A 26,233-nucleotide genomic window follows, 5' to 3' on the forward strand; every position below is an offset into this window, starting at 1 on the left:
AGCCCCAACTTTTTTTTTCTTTTTTTCTCCCAATTCCTCAGTAGTGACCCCCACTGACAGTCGTGTTCCATATACTTCCTGCCTTCCAGATATGAGAACTTAGTAAGTGACCATGACTATTTAATATGCAAAAGTGTCAGGAGTCAACTCCATGCAAGCCAACTGCTGGCTGCTCAAAGCACTTCACTTTCAGATTCATTGTTAATCCCAGAAAGAAGTATGCATCTTAACAGAAGTCAAAAGCCTTTAAGAACTCTTAAGTATTCCACAGAAAGTGTTTTCAAATCTGGGGAAAGCAAAAGCATCACAGAATATGCTAACAGTGCAGTTAGAAACAAACTTTATTGTTGCAGTTTGAAATTATTTACACAATATAAATCTCTTTGAAAGGTACATTACTTCATTTAATCAGTGGTAGAAGGCCTTATAATATAGCTTCAATAACATTTAGTTCAAAAGAAATACAGTTCACTCCAATGGATAAATGATGCGTCTAAACTCCACAACATACAAGAAGGGTCATGGGGGCTTACAGGGAGGATGACAGTGCTGGAAGATGATCAAAGGTTGCTTTTTAAATTGAACTTATTTTATTCACAGCACATAAATTGATTCATTTTTAAAAGAACACTGGAAAATATGCAGTGAAAAAAGACACAAAGGAATATATCCCTAATATGCTATGGCCCTGTTTCTGCAAGTATTTAAAGGGTTTTAGATAGCTGGATTAAGAGGCTTGAGACAGAACCAATGAATCTAGCTTTTAAGTCATATTAAAGATTGGATACATTCTCGGTGCTGAGACTATTCAAAGCACTTGTGTACAAAGCAGCGTTACTGATTACTGCAGATTGTATTTGAGATACAACATGTTAGGAACAACATTTGTACCAAAAAAAAAAAAAAAGAAAAAAGTCTGTCACACTTGATACCTACCTTTTCTTGATAAATTAAAAGTTACTTTCACCAAAAGCTAAGAAATATTTTTACCAATTTCCTCTGCATTTTATGGCATTTTATGTTACACTTTAATGACTCTCTTCCATGGTCTTTCACCTTGTGTTTTGCACAGATCTATGCTATATAGAAAAAAGTACTTAACAGAAAAATGCTGTTTTAATTCAACAACAATAGGCTAGTGCAGTACCTGAATGTATTTCAAAATTTATTTTTTATTAGATTTCCAGTAACATGTGCTTTCTAACCGTTTGCACAGCTTTTAATTCCCACTAGATTTTCCCTAGGTCCATAAGCATAAAAATCAAACATTTTTGGGAGCTGCGCATATTAAAATTCCACACAATAGGGAACCTGAGACAGGCGTTCAACAATTTTTCAGATGCTACAGAAACAACTTGTATAAAATCTTGTATCAGAAATTTGTTAATCTGGTAAAGTCTGGCCACCTGTTCTAAGGTCAGACTTCAGGCCTATTCCAGTCAGTTTTTATAATCTATTTAAGGAGGATACTGATTATTAAAGAATCTCATACAGAAAACCACATACACTGTTAAATAAATGAAAAAGCCCAACCCAAAACACACCTGCAGTGTTGCAAATTAATGAGCTGCACACAGATCTTAAGATAGAGGTTATCTTTTACAATGTCTCTTCCCTTTCCATCCCCTAAATTGACTGGTTTCTAGTCAAGGCAACAAACTGTACAGATCGCTTGGAAAAGTCACTATAAAAATTAAGCAATGCTTTTTGCAATGTCTCACATCACTTAATGCACCTCCATGCAAATGGCACATACAATTTGCACATTTTCCTTTCCAGTCCAGGGCTCTAAAGGCCACAAAGAAGTTGGTTTATTCTGACATGCCTATCTAGGTTTGCATGGTATCTCACTGACAAGAGTTCCTTTAACTTATGTGGCTGGCTAACAAAATTTTTTTTTCTTTGCCCAAGACCAAAGGTCATGGCTTTTTATCTTTTATATCTAATGAAAACAATCAGCATGTAACCTACAGTAATAAAAAAGGGGGGAGTCAGCTGCAACACTGCTCAGCACCAGCCTGACATTACCTGTAGATTTGACCAAAAGCTTTCTGTTCTGCTACAATAGTTACAACCTGGCAGGTGTGGAAGAGATAAGAGCCAGTAGCTAATTCCAGTAGTTGAGTAATCATATAAGCACACCTCAAAAGGCATTTAAGAACAAGAACATTAAAACATGTCAAGAATAGACAGCTACCTAAAATAAACAGATAGGATGTGGCCAGCCTCCTCTATAAACTACAGGAAGACTACCCCAAGCCACGGATTATATTCTCATTGGTTATGGAAAAATTTTCTTCAATTAGAAAAGCAATTACCCTATTATAAGACTCCTTTTGGCAGGATTTAAAAAAAAAAAAAAAAAAAAAAAAAAAAAAAAAAGTGTAAGCTTTTGCTAGCTAGCAAATGTTTTAGAAGAAATCTGAACTGTGAAACAAACTTTCCCAGTTTGTTCTTGTCCTTAAACCATGCAATAAACATACCCAATACTTTGCCACATGAAAATCTGAAGCTCTAATTCCCATGTGAACTTTCTTTTTACTTATACTTACTGAGCCCACCCTGCCTCTCAACTAAAGCTTCTATGACAAACTCGGTTCCAAGGACCCCAGTAACGGTAAATGTCAACGCCGATAAGCATGTGTATCTTACATCTGGTGCAGGTAGAGCTGACAATGTACAAACCGTATCAAAATCTATTTGTCAGATGGACAATGAGATTTGCACACTGGCGTTTTCCAGCAGAATTTTTAAAATACAACAGTGACAAGAACAGACTAACATCTTGAAGAACACTATGTAGTTCAAAACTGACAGTGAAAGGCAACAGTAACAAAATACAGTTGGGTATTTGAGGACAATTAGTCTATGCCTCACCTCAAGATCAAAGGCCTCTTCAGCAAGGGACTTTACACAAAATAATTCTGATGAGAAGTCATATACCGATAAAGTAGAACAATTGTAGTCAAAAAGTAAGTATTAATGATTAAGTATGGAAAGGAAGCTTTTATATTCACATTTCCCCCAACAAACTACGGTTTGGGGGCTGTGGAGGGAGCGCAGTACACACAGGAAGAATACCTCCTCAGGTAAGTTTCAAATAGTCTAAAGGGACTACCAATAGTTCTAGCGTGGAGAAAAATGACTGGCAGAACTATCTGAGTGATCTGGAGGGTTATTATAAGCATTTACAAGTTAGCAACTAATCCTATAAGTCTATATCCACCAAAAACATTTAGGTTAGGAGACTTCTATCACAACTAACTCAATCGCTGTCACCACAGGAGCGCACACTTAGGAGTACTTCAATTCAACATGCTTATGTTTAGAAGTCACCAGCATTCAAGAATGTATAAGAAATTTTTGGAATTTTAAGTAAACATTTGAACAGCCTTCTGTATACCATAGGTACTTACATGTACCTCTGATATTGTTTGCGCTATTAGACTTTCTTTTTATTTTAGTATCAATGACTTTATTCCCAGAATCATTCCCAAGAGCAAGATGTTAAAAAGCCAACAGGGGAAAAACAAAAGACACTGGGTGCCCAAGGCTATACGCGAACAAAAAAGTATTATGCTCTGTTACAGGTCATTTTAACAAAAGAAGTCAGCACACAGTTAGATTTCTTCTTTACATCAAAATTTCTACAAAATAGGAGAGAATACAATGCAATTCACAAGTCCATAAAAGCAAGGTACAGTACAATTCACACTAATTTACAAATGGTTATTTACACTGTTGTATATACATATACAGTCAGACCTGGTTAATGCAAATTTGGTAATTCCTTTTTAAATGCAAATCAAGTGTAAATGAAGAAATTTAAAATTATATGAGAACAGATTAGTTATTCATAAATCTTTAATGACCTAAGAAATTAAGCACTGATTAGCCAGATCTGACTGCAGAAATGAGAAGAAAAAAATTCACACTATTCTGCTTTACAAAAGCAACCAGGCCACTATGGTCTATTGACTTGATGCTATTTATGCAAGAATGCCATTATTAATAATCCTCTTTATATTTACAATGTAGGTCTAACTACAATAAGAATTATTGATTTTGGCATTCATGCCCTTAGCTTAACATAAAGGCAACAGAATATCTTCTTGGCAAGTCACAGTCAAAACTACTACAGGATGTTTCTAGAGCTCAGTCTTTTTATCTTTCTTTTTTTTTTTTGTCCTCCTTCAAACATCTTAAATTGCTATTAAGAGACTGAGAAAAACTAGAAAAACTAATTGAAACAAGTACATGTTCTCTAGTTTGGTGCTTTAGTACCTAACTTACATTCAGAATGTCCTGTATTCACAGTTTCAAGCTACCTTATAATTTGCAATACTTTTGCAAACTACTGCTTCAAACTTAACGAGTCTGTAAATATTCCTTTGCAAGTGAGAATATCTGAGTGCTACTGGCTAAATTTGATGTGGAACAAGAATCAAGGTAACTGGCATTTCATTTTCAGAAATAGTTTACAGTATTTTCTCAGAACTTTTACCAGGAATTGTTTTAATCTGTACTTGTCTTGAGAGAAAGCTGATGCAAAGCAGTATTTAAGTGTATAAAATGAATTTCAACATGCAAAATGAAAGCCTCTATCAGTACTGCAAAGTTGACCACTAACCTGCGATAATCCTTGTGCTTCTTCAAAGTGGCTCAGAAAAAGCATGCAGTATTTACTATCTGCTTGAAAGTGCTTTCATGGGATTCAGTGGAACTTGACAGCTCCACAAGAATGAGATTGAGCTGCACTCATGAAGAGCTTTGGTTCTGCAGAAGCAAGTTTCCACTCCTACAGTTATTGCTACTTGAGCTATATAAACAAAATACTACTGAAAAAAAAAGATACATTAACTCCAAACTTATATAGAGCTGGTACTTGAAAAGGGAATGTGGATTGCCAGCTGTTGGGAAAGTTAGACAGGATCTGTCAAGTGGTGGATTTCCCAAGACCAAGTGATCTTCACAGCCTCTTTCACGTAATTTACAAACACAAAGCAACATCACCAGAAAAAAAGCCAGCATCTGAAGAATAGTAATCAAGTCCTAAAATCTTTATCAACCTTACTTCCAAAGACATCTTGCTGAACTTAAAGGAACTACACACCAAGACAGCGGGGTATTATTTGAAGTATCTCAATCATGCCTAGAGGGAGAAAGTATGGAACACAAGAGAGTCTTCAGTGCTTTTATGAGCTCTAGCAACATCCTCAATATCTGCTATAAATGAAAATACATTAATTTTAGCTATGTTTCTATTTCACTACTGAGAAAATTTGTCCAGCATAGTAGCCTTCAGCTAAAAAATGCTAACAGAAAGGTTTACCCAACTTCAAGTTACAAAAAAAAATCGTAGTTATCCCATTTGTACTACAGTTTAAGGTTTTGACTGAAGGAAATAAAAAAATGAAAACATTCAGAGATGAATATAAACAAGTTAAGAGGAAAAAAAAAAACTGCTTTTGTAAAATAACAGAATGCCATTCAAGATGGTCTTTCAAGGTGAAAATTTTTCATTCACATTAACTTTGTCCTGAATCAAAAACTTTGTAAAGCACTGTGTATGTATATGTTATTTAAATGTGTATGCACACACACATAACAGTATGTCATAAAGCAATTTTGAATAAATATCTTTGCCAGAGTCTCTACAAAAGACCCCCCCATAATATTTACTCTTCAGGTAAGTTTGTGTTTGCATGTGTATATGTACACACACAGACTTTGTACATGTGGGCACTTAAGCGACCAAAGTGCAAAGTTTTTCCAGAGTTGAGTATATGCCTGCCCAACTCCAAACCGCCTTGTTGGGTTTTATTTTTGTTGTGGGTTTCTTTTTCCTCCCCGCTTCAGATTTAAAGCCTCTTTTCCACTCAAACTTACATATGGTTTTCTTCAGTAAACATTTTCTTTTCTATTCACATTTTGTGATCCAGACCATTCTTGGTATAATAGCTATAAGGAGATGTGTGTGATGATCAAAGCCCCATTGTTCAAGTCATACTTTTTCATGTTATCCTTCAGACTGGAGACTTTGAAAAATAATTTGCTGCCACAGAAGAAAAACAGACATACAGAATTTTCAACTACAGGACCAAGCATTTAAGACTAGAATCCGAGGTTAGAAGGTGACAGAGCAGAAGGAAAAGACATCAACAATACACAAACTGTAAACCTAAGTGTCTTGCTCCCCAGTGCAACAGGATCTCTGTTCACTGATCTTCAGTTCAATAGTCCATTCCATTAGACACTGCTGAAGCACATCAGAGACCAGAATAGTGTTCAAATTTTGAATCAAGTTTCAAAAAGGAATACAGATTTTGGAATAGTGGTCTTTTGTTTAAAAAATACACTTAACAAGCAGCTTTCCTACAAAAGTTAGAGATGGTGCATTCCCATCTAACACTGATGGTACAGAGTCTCAGATAATCTGATGGCCACAGAACTTTCACATTTCTACAGCTTAACACACAGAAAGGAAAGCCAAAAAAAAAATTTTTTTTTTTTTTTTTATCATTTCAGCAACCAGGTTGATTCTTACACAAAAGATAAGTACCATAATATGGAAAGCTAACTTTCTTTTTAAAAAAAAAAAAAAAAAAAAAAAAGATCATCCTAACCTTTTCCCCTAGTTACTACATACTAGTGACCAGTATCTAAGTCACATTTTGCCTGTATAGATCTAAAAGGTTAATATCCTCCGACTGTGTAGATCTCTAATATAAGTTAATGCAACTCAATAAAATAAGCTGTTAAACAAATCCTTTGGAACAACTTCACTGTCTGCACCCAACTTTTACAAAAACTGATGAAAGCAGCAATGGAATCATGTTAAACTTATAATAAATAATTCACATACAACATGTTAAATTACGAAAAAGGATTAAATTGCCATTTCTACAACTTTTTATAGATTTAGCAAGTTTCTAATCCATTTTTATATCAACAGCAGTACGTATGTTCTTCATATTAAATTTAACATTGAAGGACTGTTTAGAGGCATTATTTATAAAGCAAGAACCACCAAGTGAGCATTACAGAACTTCAATAAATGTTTAGCTTTTTTTCCAGTATCCATTCTCAGAAAAGATTCAGGGGTTGTCTATCCACTTGGTAACTTTATTCCTCTTCTTTACTCAGGAAGAGTTAATGCCGTGACTTCCAGCTTCATTTTGAAATACTGGTTAAAACGAACAATTGCATACCTATTCAAATGGAGAAAGATCTAAAGTTAAGAGCAGACAATTTCTCACATAGAAACAGGAACGCTAGGCCTACTCAGAAGTGTACCTATTCCAGACCCATTCCCAATGCTAACCCATAGCAGCTGCCAAAGGAAGAAATTAAGAATAGAACACCCTTATTATGGTACTTCTATCACCACCCCTCCCAGCTTGCTAAAGTTTGCAAAACAGATCCTGGTTTGGTTGCAGAGGTGGTGTTTTCATGCTTAACAGACTGTCCAACAATTGACAGCTACAATTCTAAGATTAATCTTGTTCATTGCAAGAATGCCATTTTATTCAAAACTGCAACATTTTTGAGTTTTATCACCTGCGCTTTTTACTTGTATTTTTTGTGCCATCTAGCGGTTATTAACAAGTACTTCTACTTAGGAATAACTAATCACAAAGCCACAGAAGAGATTCATATTTGTATCATTTACAATAGCACAACTAAGCATAGTAAGCTGTCTTAGTCATTAACAGAAAAAAATTCTAAACCAAAGCAGTCTCTCATGCCAAGCAAAGTGATTAACTTTATCACTTCTCCGAGTCTCCAAAAGACTCAAATTCCTCTGCTCACTGTAAGCATTAAAAAAAAGTGCCAACATCTACCTGAAACAGAACTATTAGTCAATTAGTCAGTATCTCAGGAGATGGAACTTAAGATTCATTTACATTATGTAGATTCTTTAAAAAAATTTGGAATTTCTATGATCAATACTTCATATGGTAAAAAGCTCTCCTGTACAAGAGCCCCATTTCTCATTTTCTGCAGTTAGAAATGTACGTCTTCTGACAGACAGTGTACCACATTGACCAACTCTGTTTCTGTGCTTTTCTCTTGTCAATAAAAACTGTTAATGCATTTACTCCTCGAGTAAGTTCCTTGCTTTGTTATACTATGTATTTTAGCCCAAAGGCGCATTGATCAGAGGGCTGAAGAAAGGCTGAGAGAACTGGGGATGTTCAGCGTAAGAGACAGCTCTGAGGTAACTTCATCATAGATTGCCAATACTTAAATGGGGATTATAAAAAATACAGAGAATTTTTTGCTCAATCAGATAATGGCAGGACAAGGGGGAATGGTATTAAACTAAAAGAAGGGAGACTTAAATTAGATGAGGCCAGTGAGACACTGAAACAGGTTGCCCAGAGAAGTTGTGGATGCCCCATCCCTGGAGGTGTTGAAGATCAGGTTAGATGAGGCCTTGGACAACCTGGTCTAGTGGATGGCACCCCTGCCTAGAACTAGATAATCTTTGAGGTCCCTTCCAACTGAGCCATTCTATGATTAAGTTCAAAAACTTGGAGGGGGGGGAAGGCAGAGGGAGGACAAACAGCTTTTACTGTCTTGTTTTCTCTTCAAAAAGAGATAGTATGATCACAGAGACCAGCTTTGTTGCTCACACATCAGTTTCTGATAGCTGGGATACTGAACTAGATGGTCCCACAAGTCCCTTCCAATCTCACTTATTCCATTATATATATAGCAAGTACACTTACCCTAAAAAATCAAAGTCAATGGTGGAATACTTGGCTTGAATTAGAGCCCACAATCCCCAAAAGAAGTGGGAAGCCTAAAGGAAAAGAGAGTAGGTAAAGATTATTACTATATAAAAAAGTATAAAAAGCATTTAAGCACATTCTCCCATTGAGACACAATTATCCACAGAAGAACACTCCAAAAAAAAATCCCAATCTTTTTGTTAACTTAGTTGATCTCTCATTACCAAAGAGACTGGTAAACAAGTATTATAAAATTAATGGCAAGGGAAATCCATTGGCCTCCTAACTCTCCTCCATGTTTCTTTTCCAAGAAAATTAATGCTGCATTTGTGAGACAGGTCAACAGGTCATCTATTAAGTAAACTGTTGTGCAATTGTATACCTCATGTTAAAAAACAGAAATAGAACTACTTCTTTTGTTGCTTACTAAACATCTTATGGCAGTTACTATCCTACATTTACTCAACCTAACATATATAAAGAATTCCTTTTGAATCTGATTACCCCCTTAAACCATTTTAACTACAACTCACTTTCAATACCAACTTGAACAAAGATATGATCTTAAATTCCTCAGAATTTACACAAATTTGTCATCTGCTCCAACCATACTTCCTTTACTACTCCAGATGCATAGCCTTGGAGACCTATGCTCAATTTCTGATTGAAAGTATGGATTACATGAACAATAGGTAATAGATATGACTGCTAAAATATTTGTTCTAAAGTTCATCTGAAATATATGTTGCAGACATGAGCTTGATAATCTCTTTGTAGAAGACATTTTTGGACCACCTAGGTTACAAGTGATATGCTTCAGAATTCTGTTCAGTTAATAACTGTCTACAATAATAACCTAAACCACTTCCTAGAGCTTGCATATAACACTTTACTATAAGCGTAGAAGATGCATGCATGCCTGAAAAAAACTTAAAACAGCAATCATTATAGGTAAGCGCGGATCTTTCCTGTACCTCTAAGTTTTGATAACTTTGTCTGATAGTGAGCAGTTTGGAGCTTTACACCAGCAACTATCAATTTCAGTTTATATGTTCTCTTAACAATTTTTTTTGTCATCTTACTGCTACAAAGAAAAGATCACCACAGACTCCCTGGAATCTCTTGCCAACTCAGGGACTCAGTTCAATTAACAGCCAAGAGTGATCCTTGCTTAAAATCTCATCTCCTTTTCTAATACTCACTGCCTCTTTTGCTCTGTAGATTATTCCAAGCATTCTCAAACTTCCATAGAACAGAATATATATATGTGTGTGTGTGTATATATATATATATATATGTATATATAAGCACATACCACAGCACTCACATTAAGAAATTAGCAATTACATTTGCCACAGAGTAGGTAAGCTTCTCTACAGCAGTGAATATATTCAAGCACAAAGACTGTTATTTACCAGTGCAAACTGATTGACTTGAACATATAGAACTTCAACTTCCTTTTCACTAACTTCTGTGCCAAATCCTTTATATTCTTTGTAGGCCTCAAGGTAAGATCTCAGCCATTGTTCCTGTAATTCTCTGTTGGGATAAAGGCTGTAGTCTACTTCGTTTACTCCTAGAAAAAGAAAACGAGTATTGGAATCTTAAGGTATCTAAAAAGGAACATCAAAATCACATAACTGGACTACTCATCCCTCACCCTCGATACCCTCCCCCTGCCAGCACAAACACAGACTGATGTGGACAAACATCATTACTTTTACTTTGGCCTGATTTTATTGGTTATAAGTCAGCAAGAGTTTGTCACATAAGAATTACAAAGCATTCAGCGCAGAAGAAAGTTTTATTCTCTGTTCTCAGCCACAAACATACTCTACAAGTGTTTTGAAATTCAACAAGTTTGGCTTTGAGAGAAGCCTTTGGAAAAAAAGTTTGCACTGGAAAGCAAAACCCTCCCATGCATGTCAACCACGGTCTTATATGCAACATTATCTAAAGCTGAATCCAGATACATATACATTGTCAGCAATAAAGCTGACAAAAAAGCTTTTAAGGCTAAAACTTCATTAGAAGTCTACCCCTCCCCTTCTACAGGGTGTTGGTAGAATTACAAATCTTATCTTCATAACTGCTCTTTTGTCCTGTTCTTCTTCATGGCATGTGGCTCCAAATCTACCTATACTGGAGATGCTCAACCACATTCAGAGTCTGCCAGGAGTTCTGAGACCCAGATCACAGTTGACTCTTACTGACTATCGATTACCATAGGACATGGAAATATATTCTATCCACAAAGCAGGATTAAAAACGCATTGTGTTTGAAGAGCCATTCTTAGCCATGCTTCTTCTTCCTTTGAGACACCTTCTTGCTCTCCTTTCCTCTATATTACTTTCCAGAGGATTAAGGTAGCATGTATATGTAGTAAAATAGATACTAAACATACTCCCGAGAAAGTAAGCATGTTTGCCACCAAATGTGCCATTATGAGGCACATGCAATAGAAGCACTCTATCCTGAAAGCACTGAATTTGAGATAGCATGCAGAATGTGCTAAGAAAGTATTAGATCTTCTGTACAGGTGTATCAGTAAAGAGGTCATAAGTATGCAGCTCTCTTGCACATGGAAAGTTGCTTAACCTCACTGGAAGATTGCACGCCACAAATAAGTGTTATTCTTTATGGTCACATGGTTGTGGCCATACCTGCTATTGCCGTTGGTGGCCATTACAATGACATTTCCATACCTAAGTCACCTTAAGTTCTATTCTACAAGCACTGCAATCCTACAAGCACTGCAATCCCCTAGCACTTAGAACTCCTTCTCATGTCAGATATACTCAAACACAGCTTTAAAAAAAGTTCAGATTTGTACTGGATGGATAGAGAATATGAAAGGTGAAACAACTCTTCTTCAGTGGCAAAAAAAAGGTTTGTAGAGTCTTCTTAGCATAGTTAGCTCTTCGAAGATGTACTCAGACTCTTAGAGGTCCCAGACAAAATAAGTTGAAAGTTTTCAAATATATTTTGTAAAGAACTTATTTCCCAGATACTTAAACTTATCAAGCTTATACTCTGAAATCTAAAAAGTTACCTGTACTTAAGATTTATTTTGAGAAACAATGACAGGTAAGTTAAGGCTCCCATTTTCACCATACTGCACTTTCTATCTATACCAAAAATTACCTAGGTTTTGCCTGTAGCCCCATACTGTGAAATAACATAGCACACGCTCAAGGCTATTTGTCTTACGGAGTGAAGGGAACAGGCATTCACTGAAAGAAATTGAACGACTTAATGCAGGAATCTATCTGCAACTTACTGCTAAAACCTGGCTTTTTATACTATCACATAATCTTAAGCCTTTACCACTCCAGCTTCGCATGACTCAAGGGCAAGTACTTAACAAAGACACAAAATCAGCAAGAAACCATAGAAGTCTGCTATTTGGAACTGTGGAATCATACAATATATTCTACATTTGGTAATATATACACACATACAAACACACACACACACGCAAACACATGTATGCTGTAGAAGATATATGTGCAGTATTTCATTCTGGCGTGCTGAGTCTCTGCTGGGCGATTTCACAGAATGACAGTTAACTGCAAAGACTTAAGACATTATGTTCCATTTCTGGGCTACCAGAGCTGTAAAGGAAGGGTATAACTGTGGCTTGCAAATAGAGACCAGTACACATGTTTTGATACCATTGTCTTAACAGCTATATAAATATCTACGGAGAAAAGAGAAAAACAGAACATGCTACAAGAATGAGAAATCAGTGTTTTTTTCAGTCAAGTTTACCTTTACCTCAAAAATCCAATTTTTACCTGCAAATTCATTGAAGTGATTGCCAATGTCATAAGCCAGGTAGTTGTATCCAGAGTACTCATAGTCTATGAACTGCACATCACCTATGTGAGACAACAGCAGCAACATCAGAATCCACATTTAACAAATTCATGGCCCTAATCCTTTGGTGTCCTCTGAAGTTTTAGTGGAAAAAAGCCCACAAAAAACCCTCACACACCCACCTTATTTGTACCCAGTTGTGTGCACTCAGACTTCACAGGGTAAGGCTGTGATTTTTGTGGTATAAGACTTCTTTGAATATTGATTCAAGAAAGCTCTTCAATAATTACCTACAGTTTACAGTTCTCTACTTTTACTCTGAAGAGCAGAATTTTAATTTTAACTTCTACCACACGAGGGCATCCATTACCTTCCAAATAAAATATATGGCAGAAAATCCTTTGTTTAAGCTTTATGAGGAAATTGCAGACCAATTTTTCCCTATTTACTCTCAGAAAAGTGTGCAACCATGGTAGACTAACAGGTTGCAACGTGTTGGTATTTTCTTTTTGTACATTAGTATTTCCCCTTTGCCCAACCTCACTTACAAAAAGGACTGTTCTCAAATTGTTGCATTTTTTTAATTGGCTTAAACTAGTTGCAAGACACTGAGAGACCACTCTTCAAAACAGTGAAATTATGTAATGTTATACAGACAAGGACTGATGATAAGGGATGATAAGGTGGCAACAGTCCCAACTGTTTCCAACTTACTTGCTAACTTTTATACTACACAGTGTTTTTACCTATAGGTAAGCTGGGAAAAGTGCTTCGCTCAAGATGGTACAGCACTGAACCTGCTCAAGAATGTTTACATGACAGCAAGCAGTCAAGATATCAATAACCTGGAATAATTAGATAAAACTACAGCTCTTGTATTTTAAGGGAAATCAGAAGAGACAGCAGAAATAGAAGCAATGGTTTAACTTAACTTCTGTTCACAAGAGCTTAAAATGTACAAGTTATGAGCTACTGTGCCGAAATAGGTAACTTTCACAGTTGCACTCTTTTTCCCTTTCTATGGCCACTCTTTCAAAGACTAGCTGCATGTTTACTCAATAAAATATTACAATGAACAATCCTGTTAGCCTGACCTAGAATACACTTATAGATACTAACTACCAGATCTCTAGATTAAAAAAAAAAAAAAAAAAAAAAGCAGATTAAGAATACTACTCTTATGTATTTCCTAGGCTAAGGACTTTAAGTGTCTAATATACTGCCTACTTAGGATTTATGAATACTGCACATATCAAATACAATAGCTTTGCCAGATGTATGTCCCAAGCAAGATAAGACAGAATAACTGTTAGAAGTGTTCCTTAGATCTATGCAGTTCATCATTTACCACATTTGAAACACATCAACATTTTCCAAATGCATCCATCTAAATACTTATAATTGAAGTTAAACCCCACAACACCAACAAAATCACTTAATCACAATCCTCCAAGTCAGGTTTACCCTTGCTTCCACAGAAAAAGAGGATTGCTTACCAAGGTTATGAGGTTAAACCTTTTAGGCTCTGACAAACCAACATGAGAATGCAAAGTGGCAAGCTCCTCCCAGGAAAATCTTGTTGGCAATGGAAAATTGAAGGGTCTGAAGGGACAAGAAGTTTTACAGCAGCTGCAGCCAAGATCTTATGATACTGTCACAGATCAACTTCTGCCACTGCTTGACTGGCAGACTCATACACTTGTGCTTCTCATTGGTTCTTTAGTACTTCTTTTAAAACAAACACCTGTAAGTTACAAGCCAGTCAAAATGCACAGCCCAACCCTGGTTAATATTCTGCTACACAACTGACCTCTTGACACCCCCCACCCTACCGTTATTAAATGTTGATTGTATTCTGAGTTTCCCTCCCCCCCCATAGATGATACAAACATGGTACGTAAAAGTCTGTTTGCAGAATATCAAAGGAATATACTTTAAATTTCTTTAATGTACAAATTTCATCTTGAACATACCTGTATGTGCCACTATCGTTTTTTAATTCAGCTAACATTTAAATTTTACTTCCAGTTATAAATAACAGTATTACAAAGTAAGAAATTGAATCTAACTGGATACGGATGATGCTGTTACCAGGTACTCTCCCATGGGGAAGTGCATGTGAACAAGTGATGAACAAGTGATGTGAAACCTTTGGTCAGTGCATTTAAGTAGCACAGAGAATACCACCACAAGGCAGCAACAACGGCATACGTAAACTGAAGCAGATGAAGAAAATTTGGCACACCCATATTTGGTAAGATGAAACTTCAAAGTGAAAATATCTCTTTCTGACTCATGCTACTGTGGAACTCAACCTTAAATTTGATTTTGGCATAAAATACTCAAGGGTGCAACTTTCTTCTATAAAGAAAGCAAAAGCTTAAAGTTCATATGCATTATGCATTTATGAAGTGACACATCTCAGCTACCTTCATTTAGAAGAAGCAGAAGAACCTTTACATTTACTGTTTAAATATCCACAGCATCAGAAGCTACTTTTAAGATTTACTGCAGCTCATACCACAAAGGCACTGCTAGAAAGATGTGGGTTACACTAGCAGTTGATCAGTTAGCTTTTGTTCTGAGGTTTTAAATAAACACAATATTTTTACATTCCACTGTTACTACTGGGAGCAGGGAGACCAAAAACAGGATGGTCTAAGTGCACTTGGATTTTATTGAAGTGAGCCATTATTTAAAAGTAAGCTCTATCATCTCTCTGGAGCAGCTACTGTTATCAACAGGAATAAAGATGTCAAGAAATTTGCATTTCAAATCAAGACATTCCTTTCATCAAGGGAGCTAGTACTATAGGCAACAATCTAATCTATGAACACCACATAAAATTCCAAAATGGAAATTGTGTTGTATACATCAGAAATAGATTCCTTTTAAATAGATCAAGAAGTAGTCAAGAGGGCATCTGTTAGATCTCCTCAGGGAACAGAAAGGTAGAAGGGGTGATGATATCGCTCTATAGCTGCCCTTCACTTTCAGTGGTTTGGTAAGGTAAACACTCAACAAGCAAGCCCTAGCTGTAGTTAACACAGCAAAATGATGTATCCTATCCTGCTCATCAGGTGAGCCACAGAGGCCCCACATGACAGCTTCAGTAAAGACATTATCTACACCCACCAATTTTAGCTATACATACCCAAAATACCTTTGCAAAATTAAAACGGGTTTTTAGAGCAAAACCAGAAGCCTTAAACATACCTCAGTCTTCAGAAGCACTGAGCACCCACAGACTCCTACCAAAGATCATAGAAAACATTGGGTAGGCAGAGGGAATAAACAGAACAAAACCAGCCATCTACCTACACACTTAACTTCCTGGCAGATGAATTTAATACATTCAAAAAAAAAACACGGATATAGACAAAAGAATATTGATACTTGATCTTTTTAAACAGCAAGTATTTGAATACTCTTAAAAGATCATGTATTTTGGAAATTCCCAACTCATATTAAAAAAGAAAACTTGAACAGGATAAGAACAAGTCTATAAATAAGCAGTACCAAGCCAAAATATGCTTGGTGCTATCTTGCTGTCCAAATTGTAATTAAGAGAAACATGAAGCTCTGAGTTACATCCTTCAAAGAAGAGTTCACACTGATAATAATTATATGTTATGTAAAATGACACTTGTTAATTTTCATATCCTGAGAGACTAAAAATGGACATTAGCAAAGCAGCAAGAGGCCAAGTTCTCTCAGCCACAGCATGAACAAATTCATATCAGATGACTGACACTTCATTACAGGAAGCTAGCACTCAACATGCTATTCCAGTCTCATAAATAAAGTGTGAGGACATGAGACTGATTCTTCTTAAAAGCTGTATATGACAGCTATGATTTTTCTTTCAAGTCTGAAAATTTAATTTAATCCAGAGGAGAAGTCTAAAGCAAAGTATTGGGATAAGCTGCAATTGTTCTACCTGCATTGGACAAAAGTCTTAGTATCTGCTGATAGCTTGTAGCTTAAACAAAAACATGCTGAGTAGATGCATCTTAAGCATTCACAAACATAACAAATACAGTATCATTAAAATCCATAACTAAATTGTTTTGTGCCAGCTTCTGAAAAGCTAAATCAACATTACCAGCTCCGATCAATCTTTAATGGGGAGGAAAAAAAAAGGTAAGTAGTTCATCTAGATGAATGATTCTCTCCCCTCAGTTCCAGTTTAGGATCAGCCAACATCTTTTTGATACACAAGAGCTTTTCTAGATAACTGAGTAAATTTCATAAAAAATCTCAGCATGATCAGTATTTGTTAGCTACCTTCATACAGTGGCTTCATCATTCCTAATGAGTCTATTTTGTGCTCTTACAAAGTAATCTGTATATCAATCAATACAAGCTTTTGCTGTACTGAACAGAATTCCAGCAATACACACGGAGTTAATGTTGCAATTCAACTTCTAAAATCATATTCCTAATTTTTAGATTTTTCTAATAGACAGATTAGACAGTTTTTGCTTTGTAAAAAGTACACAATTAGAAAAAATATTTCAGAAGAGAGGTACAAATATTCTACAGCTTGCATTGAGGTTTGGTTACTATAAAATAGTACCATTTGTATCCAGATTACGGAAGTCTTACAACACAGTATATGTGCAACATTCAAACAAGTTGAACAATCAACCTACCTATTTTGTACTTCAAGTCTTTCTTTCCCCCCAAGTTGTTTATAGGTAGCTTGAAGCCGAAGTGCTTTACATACTCCCCCCTCCTTCCCACCCTCTCCCCAAACACTAAACACTCACACACTGGTTATTGTAGGATTGCTCATAAGTGATGCACTGCTGGCATTGTTTTTTCCTCCATTCTGTTTACAAAAAGAAAAGCATATAGCATTTGTTTTAAAAGTAGAAACTTCACGCCTATTGACTGTGACAACGAGCCTTTTAAAGGAATTCCTCTGTTTTATTTTACATTGAATCATGGTTCTACTATAAAAAGTGACTAAAAGTTACTTTTTACATTAATAGGTAATTGAGGAATACTAAAACTCAAGGTAGTTTCAGCATTGAAAATACCCACACAATAACAACAGATTTATTTTTGGTACTGTAATACCACAGCTCCAATGTGTGTGAGACCACAAGCCGATTTTTTGATTCCTATTTACTTATTTCACACACTTTTGGCTGAAATACCAACGATTTACCACCAAACTGTAGTAAAGATATGAAGCTACTGAAAGGAAGAGGTCATCCTCATTACAAAAGAGTCTTAAATATCTAACCTGATGAATTTGTTGCACTTAGCTGAGCTCACATATTTGAAAAGTAAAGCAAGTTGTGCAAAGGTAAACATTTTTACTGCACTATGGCCATTTTAACATCTTAAGTTTCCCTTTTCTTCATTTTAGCATCTTAATATCTTGTTTAATTGATTCATTTAGTAACCGAACCTCAAACCACTGAAAATCAAGTAATAAAAGAAAGCGTGGGTTTATATAAAAGTCTTACAGATTCTAGTTGAGGCATTCTTTAATAAAATTATTTAGAGTTATTTTATAATAAAAACAAAAGCAATTTATCTTCACCAAGATGTGTATTGCCTACAGCTGCTTAAATAAAGTATGTAATTAAGGAAAGAAATCTTTAAGATGCCTATGTACTTCACATAAAACAAATTGAGCAACTGAATGTGGTGCTAAGTATCACTAAAATACATAATCACAAAGCTGTCTTCCCTCTCAGCAACACAATCACAAATCAGAACACACAAATTACAGGAGATGTCTTTCGGTTATTTTCTATGCTTGTATGATCCCCCCCTCCTCTGCCCCCAAAACAAAGCTTTATGTGATTCAAACAGAATTACCATAAACAATTCCATACTTTGAAACCTAGTCATACAGGAAGGCTGTGGATTAACAAAATTAGTTAAAGAAAAGCAAGGAAAAACATTGTTCTCTGTACAGTAACATTTAAATGAGAATCAGCTAATTAAACAACGTAGTAGTTACACAGATATCACTACCATTACCTTGACTGCTAAAAGCTCAAGCTGAGTTCAGTTGTTACCATCACTAAAAGGACACCACTGATGTAGGAAATACAGCTACAGAATAAACAAACTAAGCCACTACTTACTGCTTAGTTCAATACCTACCTCGTTTCTTGTTGTAAATAATATTCTTACACAACAGGTCATTGTGACAGAGTACCACTGGTGATCCTAAATTTGACAGTCTTTCCTTCATCCAGGCCATTTCTTCCTGAAGAACTTGAGGACTTGGAATTTCACTTAAAAACCTTTTCAGGTGTAAGAAGTTTGAGAGTTAATTTTTAGTAGTGTGTTCCATACCAAGCATCTGTAATGAAATAACTTAATTATTTTCCTCTACATTCTAATTTCAAATAATTCAACAGATGTTCTCTCAAAATTAGGGTACTATTTCCCCTGGCACCACTGCAGTCAAATTATGACAGTTATTCTGCTCAGTCCTCCCCAAAAACAACTCTATAAAGGTTATTTGTGTGGTAAACATAGTGGCAGACCAGCAGTTAGGTACAGAACTTGAACACAGTCCTGAACATTTCTATAGGAGTATAGATTAAAAGATTTATAGCATGAATTTCATTCACTTGTTGCTCACATTACATTACTTCCTTCAAGTACAATATGCAGTAAGTATAGATTCATCTTTTGTTCCTTTAGACACAGTAAAAATTCTTTGAGGCAGTCATTTTATCTTTTAGATTCTCAATTACTCTTTTTCCAGTTCTCTTTATAATTTTATGTTGTAGGAAAAAACTTTGCTAGAGTATTCTTTAATTACAACACAACAAGAGAAGCAGCTGACATCAGTGATTTCAAAGAAATTCTATAAAGAATGTTTAAGCTGGAATCTTTTAACCAAGCAATAGGAAGTTTGATATTGTACAGACGCCTCCAAACTGTGGTTTTGAAGGTTGATCTCCCCTCCCTGAGAAACACGGCCTTCAATTCCTGCTTTAAATTACAGCACTAATTTTATTTAGGCTAGCTTTTCTACCAGTTTTCGTTACTTTCATCCCAATTTTTCAGTGACTGACTCTAGAATCTTCTTGATTCTTATTTTGTTAAGCTCCTAGGAAAAACAGCCTGATTTCCAAGTCAAGAGTTCTATTGGGAATACTTTAAAAAAAAAAAAAAAAAAAAAAAAAAAAGGAGAAACTGCTGTTCATACTCCATGACAACTCAAGTCTAGAATGACTGTGCAGCAGATGCCTTTTTCTTTTTACTTCTCTAGAAACCCTTTTTCAACTTATCCCATCATCTAAAACAGCCTTTTGTTAGCTTTACTTTTATGACACTCAGTTTTAGACAAGTCCTTAAACCGAACAAATATAGGAAATAGCTAAGATCGGCAGGTTAGAATGAGCAAGAACAGTACTCCTATAACCCCAGGAAAGAAACACCATGCTTTCTGCATTCACTCCAGAACATGTGCCTCTGTGAGACTGATGGCTATCTTTTAAAGCTGTTGAGATCCAACTACCTGAAGAAATACTTTACTTAACCTTGATTCAATACTTAATCTTCATTCTTTAAATAAGGTATACAACTACTGTCAATATGCATAATATTGACAATAATGTTGCGGCCGCAGACGGGTCCCACCTATCTCTAAGGGGAAAACGGATCCTAGCCCAGGAGCTGGCAGGGCTCATTGAGAGGGCTTTAAACTAGGTAAGAACGGGGACAGGGCTGAAATAAGGCTTGTTGGAGGTGTGCCAGGGAGAACAACGGCAAGTCCAGGGAAGAAGGCAATGGCCCAGCTGAAGTGCATCTACACTAATGCACACAGCATGGGTAACAAACAGGAGAAGCTGGAAGCCATCGTGCAGCAGGCAGGCTACGACTTGGTTGCCATCATGGAGACGTGGTGGGACCACTCTCATGACTGGAGTGCTGCAATGTCTGGCTATAGGCTCTTCAGAAGGGACAGACAGCACAGAAGGGGTGGTGGTGTGTCTCTCTATATCAGAGAGTGTTTTGATGCCGTGGAACTTGACGCTGGGAATTATAAGGTTGAGTCCCTGTGGGTTAGGATCAGCGGGAAGGCCAACAAGGCTAGCATCCTGGTGGGGGTCTGTTATAGACCGCTGAACCAGGATGAGGAGACGGATGAGGAGTTCTACAGTCAGCTGGCAGAAGTTGTGAAATCATCAGCACTTGTTTTTGTGGAGGATTTCAACTTCCCAGACATACCCTGGAAACACAACACAGCCCAGAGGAAGCAGTCTAGGAGGTTTCTGGAGAGCGTGGAAGATAGCTTCCTGACGCAGCTGGTTAGTGAGCCTACCAGGGGAGGTGCCCCGCTAGACCTCTTGTTCACAAACAGAGAAGGACTGGTGGGAGAAGCAGTAGTTGGAAGCTGTCATGGGCAGAGTGACCATGAAATGGTAGAGTTCTCCATTCTTGGAGAAGCTAGGAAGGGGACCAGTAAAACCGCTGTATTGGACTTCCGGAGGGCTGACTTCGAGCTGCTCAGGACACTGGTTGGTAGAGTCCCTTGGGAGGCGGTTCTGAAGGGCAGAGGAGCCCAGGAAGGCTGGGCACTCTTCAAGAAGGATATCTTAGTGATGCAGGAGCGGTCTGTCCCCACGTGCCCAAAGACGAGCTGGTGTGGAAGAAGACCGGCCTGGCTGAACAGAGAGTAGTGGCTTGAACTTAAGAGAAAAAAGAGGGTTTATAACCTTTGGAAAAGAGGGTGGGCCACTCAGGAGGATTATAAGGATGTTGTGAGGCAGTACAGGGACAAAATTAGAAAGGCCAAAGCTCATCTTTAACTAAAACTGGCTATTACTGTTAAAGATAACAAAAAATGTTTTTATAAATACATCAACACAAAAAGGAGGACTAAGGAGAATCTCCATCCTTTACTGGATGAAGGGGGAAACTTAAGTCACAAAAAATGAGAAAAAGGCGGAGGTGCTTAATGCCTTCTTTGCTTCAGTCTTCAGCAGCAAAACCAGTCGTTCTCTGGATACCCAGTACCCTGAGCTGGTGGAAAGCGATGGGGAGCAGAATGTGGCCCTCATTATCCACCATGAAATGGCTGGCAACCTGCTACAGCACTTGGACATATGCAAGTCAATTGGGCTGGATGGGATCCACCCGAGGGTACTGAGAAAACTGGCAGAGGAGCTGGCCAAGCCGCTTTCCATCATTTATGGTCAGTCCTGGCTATCAGGGGAGGTCCCAACCAACTAGCGGCTAGCAAACGTAACGCCTATCTACAAGAAGGGCCGAAGGGCAGACCCAGGGAACTATAGGCCTGTCAGTTTGACCTCAGTGCCAGGGAAGCTCATGGAGCAGATTATCTTGAGTGTCATCACATGGTACTTGCAGGGCAACCAGGTGATCAGGCCCAGTCAGCATGGGTTTATGATACGCAGGTCCTGCTCGATGAACCTGATCTCCTTCTGTGACAAAGTGACATGCTCGGTGGATGTGGTCTACCTTGACCTGAAGGCTTTTAACACTGTTTCCCACAACATTCTCCTCAAGAAACTGTCTGCTCGAGGCTTGGACTGGCATACGCTTCGTTGGGTTCAAAACTGGCTGGGTAGCCGGGCCCATAGAGTCATGGTGCATGGAGTCAAATCCAGCTGGAGGCCGGTCACTACTGGCAGCCCCCAGGGCTCAGTACTGGGGCTGGTCCTCTTTAATATCTTTATTGATGATCTGGATGAGGGCATTGAGTGCACCCTCAGTAAGTTTGCAGACAACACCAAGTTAGGTGCGTGTGTCCATCTGCTCAAGGGTAGGAAGGCTCTGCAGGAGGATCTGGATAGGCTGCACCGATGGGCTGAGGTCAACTGCATGAAGTTTAACAAGGCCAAGTGCTGGGTCCTGCACCTGGGGCACAACAACCCCAAGCAGCGCTACAGGCTGGGAGATGAGTGGTTGGAAAGCTGCCTGGCAAAGAAGGACCTGGGAGAATTGGTTGATAGTTAGCTGAACATGAGCCAGCAGTGTGCTCAGGTGGCCAAGAAGGCCAACAGCATCCTGGCTTGCATAAGAAGCAATGTGGCCAGCAGGGCTAAGGAAGTGATTGTCCCCCTGTACCCTGGTGAGGCCGCACCTCGAGTACTGTGTTCAGTTTTGGGCCCCTCACTACAAGGACATCGAGATGCTTGAGACAGTCCAGAGAAGGGTGATGAAGCTGGTGAGGATCTGGAGAACATGTCTTACGAGGAGCAGCTGAGGGAGCTGGGATTGTTCAGCCTGGAGAAGAGGAGGCTCAGGGGCAACCTCATCGCTCTCTACAGGTACCTCAAAGGAGGCTGTAGCAAGGTGTGGGGTGGTCTACTCTCCCATGTGCCTGGTGACAGGATGAGGGGGAATGGGATGAAGTTGCATCAGGGGATGTTTAGCTTGGATGTTAGGAAGAACTTCTTTACCGAAAGGGTTGTTAGACATTGGAACAGGCTGCCCAGGGAAGTGGTTGAGTCACCACCCCTGGAGGTCTTTGAAATAGGTTTAGATGTGGAGCTTAGTGATATGGTTTAGTGGAGGACTGGTTAGTGTTAGGTCAGAGGGTGGAGTAGGTGACCTTGGAGGTCTCTTCCAACCTAGATGATTCTGTGATGAAGTGTTCAATCATAACAAGAAATATATGAATACATAGAATATACTAAACAAATTAGAAAACTATCCTTATAGTTTATATATAGCTATGCTGGTATGCAAGAGTATGACAAAACGTAAGATCTTGTATACTTACTAGATTGGCAACCCAAACTTTTTTTTTTTAATATTCTTCCAACCATCATTCTGAAAGAATGGGAAGTCAGGAAAGCACATAATTAAATAACTACCTTTTATTTACTTCTTCATCCGCAAATTCTGTGGGTATAAGAGAGAAGTATTTTCCCATCTTCAACCAGAGGTTTGATTTAGGGATCCAACCGTTGTGCGCATGGATAGTATGGATTTTAGCAAGCTGTTTGGCAATGAGTCTTTAAAGAAAAAAAATGTAATGTTATATTTGCAATAGATTAGACAGCCTTTATCCTATCTTTCCTAGCAAAAATAGATTTCACAGAAACATCACAGGAAATCCAGCAGAAGTATCAAAAGAGCATAAATAAGAGCAGCACAGCTACAAGGTAGCATCTTTCAAGAGCCAAAAGGCCTTCAACAGCACTAAGGGTAGGGGGGAGCACTCGTGTGGAGAGGAATTGGAGTTCAGCTATAGCATGCATTATGGACCTCTATTTTCAGTCTTCAACTTGCTTATCTTTAGAAGAGTTGACTTAAATTAGCTACAGTTTTTAGGCAACAGATACATTTCAGCAAACACATGAAAGTCTACAATCTTAAAAACATCAGCATCTTCTTTTCACTGCTAATAGTATGAAAATTATGTCTCAGATAAAGATATTGAGCCTATTCACAAATGAAGAAGACCAGAAACTGGGCTAGGACAACTTGATTTAATGAAGCCCAGCCTTGTAGAGCTACACCACATCAAATAACTTGACTAGCAGTAGCGTTGAAGTGTTAAACACTCACAATAAGCAGAACTCTTAACAAGTATATCTTGTCTTCCATGGGAGCAACAAGGGTCACTTGCTCAAAACTGAAATATGATTAACTAAGACAAAGGAAAGCAAGCAGTCACAACTGTGAGCATCAGTTTTGTGCAGGTTTATAAAAATATTTATTTTTTGTCTACTCATAAGCTAAGCCTGAGATCCTTTGGGCCTGACAGAACATCATATATGTATCACAGAATTTAGAGAAATTTAAAAGTTTACCTGAAAATATCAGGATTGCACACATGCTCTGGATCCAGTGCTTCTCCCTGCATGAACTCATAGCACAGGCCATTATTGAAAGTACAGTATAGTTGAGGTGCACAGCCATGGGCCTGCAACACACGGAAACTCTTCACTTCCTCATCTCGATCAACTAAGAGCTCAGTCTTATTTCCATAGATTCTAACTAGAACCACATCATCTGTTGTGTCACCCACGTAGCAGCCAATTAGTTTATTGGTGATTCCATCAGTGAACAGCTGAAAAGTAAAAACAAACTGTAAGTGACTTAGATCTGTATTCCTGAAGTGCAAGAAAAGAATACAGGGTCATTCCTTGGCTCAGAAGACAATCTTCACTAGACTAAACATTAAAAAAAGATCTACAGAGATTTTTTCATTTAACACATCAAGAGAAAACCATGAAAACATGCCACAGTGAACTACCGAAACACTACATGTAAAAGGCAGTCACTGAAAGCTCAATATTATGAAACAAATTCTCACATAACCATGCTGAAAACTGATGATGCTGAAATCAAAGCCCAAACAAGGTGGCCATCCTAAAACTGCAATGAAAGTGATCATAAACATGGGGCAGCACAGAAACCATTCTGACGCACTTCAGAATTTCTTTATTTGCTGAACAGTACACAAACACTAGAAAGATATTCTTGGAGTCCTAAGCTACTCCTTTAAAAAGAAAGTAATGGTGAACTGCTTCATACCTGAGTTTTACCTTCCCACTAGTCTTGGGGTATTGCTGCTTGAGAACAATTTGCAAAGTCACTTTGGCTACTGTACAAATTTGATGGAGTACTTCAAATTCAAGACCCCAGTCTTCAACGTCAGGTACCACTCCAAATTTAGAGAACTTCTGACAAGACTCACTCTTCCATCATTCTACTTCATAACTAGTACACGCCACTCAAAAGACAAACAAGCATTTTAAGACTTAAGAGCTATACAAAAGCAGTTTTAAAGCCCTGCAATTTACTGTTGCTTCAGTGACCAGTGTAGTCACCAATGCCTGAAAATACAGAATGCAAAGCAAGTAACTTTCCACAAAAAGAAAAGCATTCATCATCTTTTTACTTACATCTAATGGCAACTTAATCATTGCCTTTCAGACAACAGTGGGGGTATGATTGCTAGAAGTTCTTAGCTATGGGGGGAGAAACCAATACCACCACCAACTGCTGCTTCTCCTTTCATTGGACTAAACTAGTGATTAAAAGGTCTTGCAGATGCTACCAGATTAGCAGGCTAAATCCAGAGTTACTAGGCCACGTATACATAACTGCAGGCAGTCAAGCATTTGAAAGCAAATCAAGAGTAATACAGCAGTTCTCTATCTTCTACAATCCGGGACAGTTTTACAGCTCAGAAAAATAGGTGCTCAGTGCTGTAAAACTTTGTGCCCAGTCAATCCAGAGTGAACACTTACAAACTTGCCAGAAGAGAGTTACCCATCCTAACTCCAGCTCCTAGTAAGTGTCTCAAGGGCAATAGATGAACATTTTCAGGTGACGAGCACACTTTCAGACAGCCAACATCACATGCAAGAACACCAACATTTTTCTGAGTACTTAACAGGCTCCTGCTGTTCTAAACAGAAGTAAACAAATTACAGGTATGGTACTTACAACCATAAATTGCATTCATGTGTATTTGTTTAAATTTATGCCTTTTCTCACACTGTTGCACACCCAAGCCCTGATTAAGTTATAAAAGAATCAAACATTACACAAAGCATCCTTTCAGGACCTTATACTAAAATAAGCAACCAACAGAAGGCAACTTCAAGTTGGTTCACATATGCATTTACATATGCAGTTTTCCCTTTGGTGGGCATCTTTTAATTAACTTACCACCTTTCTATATGAGGCACTTTTATCATCAATT

At 37.7% G+C, this 26,233-nt stretch overlaps 1 protein-coding gene across 1 annotated transcript in view; it reads right to left on the minus strand.

Moving 5' to 3' along the window:
- Positions 1–329: 329 nt before the first annotated feature.
- ETNK1 (ethanolamine kinase 1) overlaps positions 330–26,233 on the minus strand; it is a 34,885-nt gene continuing 8,981 nt past the window's right edge. The window contains exons 2-8 of the mRNA XM_082769436.1: positions 24,330–24,589; positions 23,388–23,528; positions 18,688–18,830; positions 12,537–12,620; positions 10,154–10,314; positions 8,736–8,809; positions 330–7,211 (exon numbers count right to left, since the gene is read on the minus strand). Of these exons, the coding sequence (XP_082625562.1) occupies positions 7,139–7,211; positions 8,736–8,809; positions 10,154–10,314; positions 12,537–12,620; positions 18,688–18,830; positions 23,388–23,528; positions 24,330–24,589 (936 nt within the window). The 3' untranslated portion in view covers positions 330–7,138. The remainder of the gene's footprint in view (positions 7,212–8,735; positions 8,810–10,153; positions 10,315–12,536; positions 12,621–18,687; positions 18,831–23,387; positions 23,529–24,329; positions 24,590–26,233) is intronic.

This window comes from Aythya marila (assembly GCF_965140915.1).
Source record: "Aythya marila genome assembly, chromosome: 1".
NCBI classification, from domain to species: Eukaryota; Metazoa; Chordata; class Aves; order Anseriformes; family Anatidae; genus Aythya; species Aythya marila.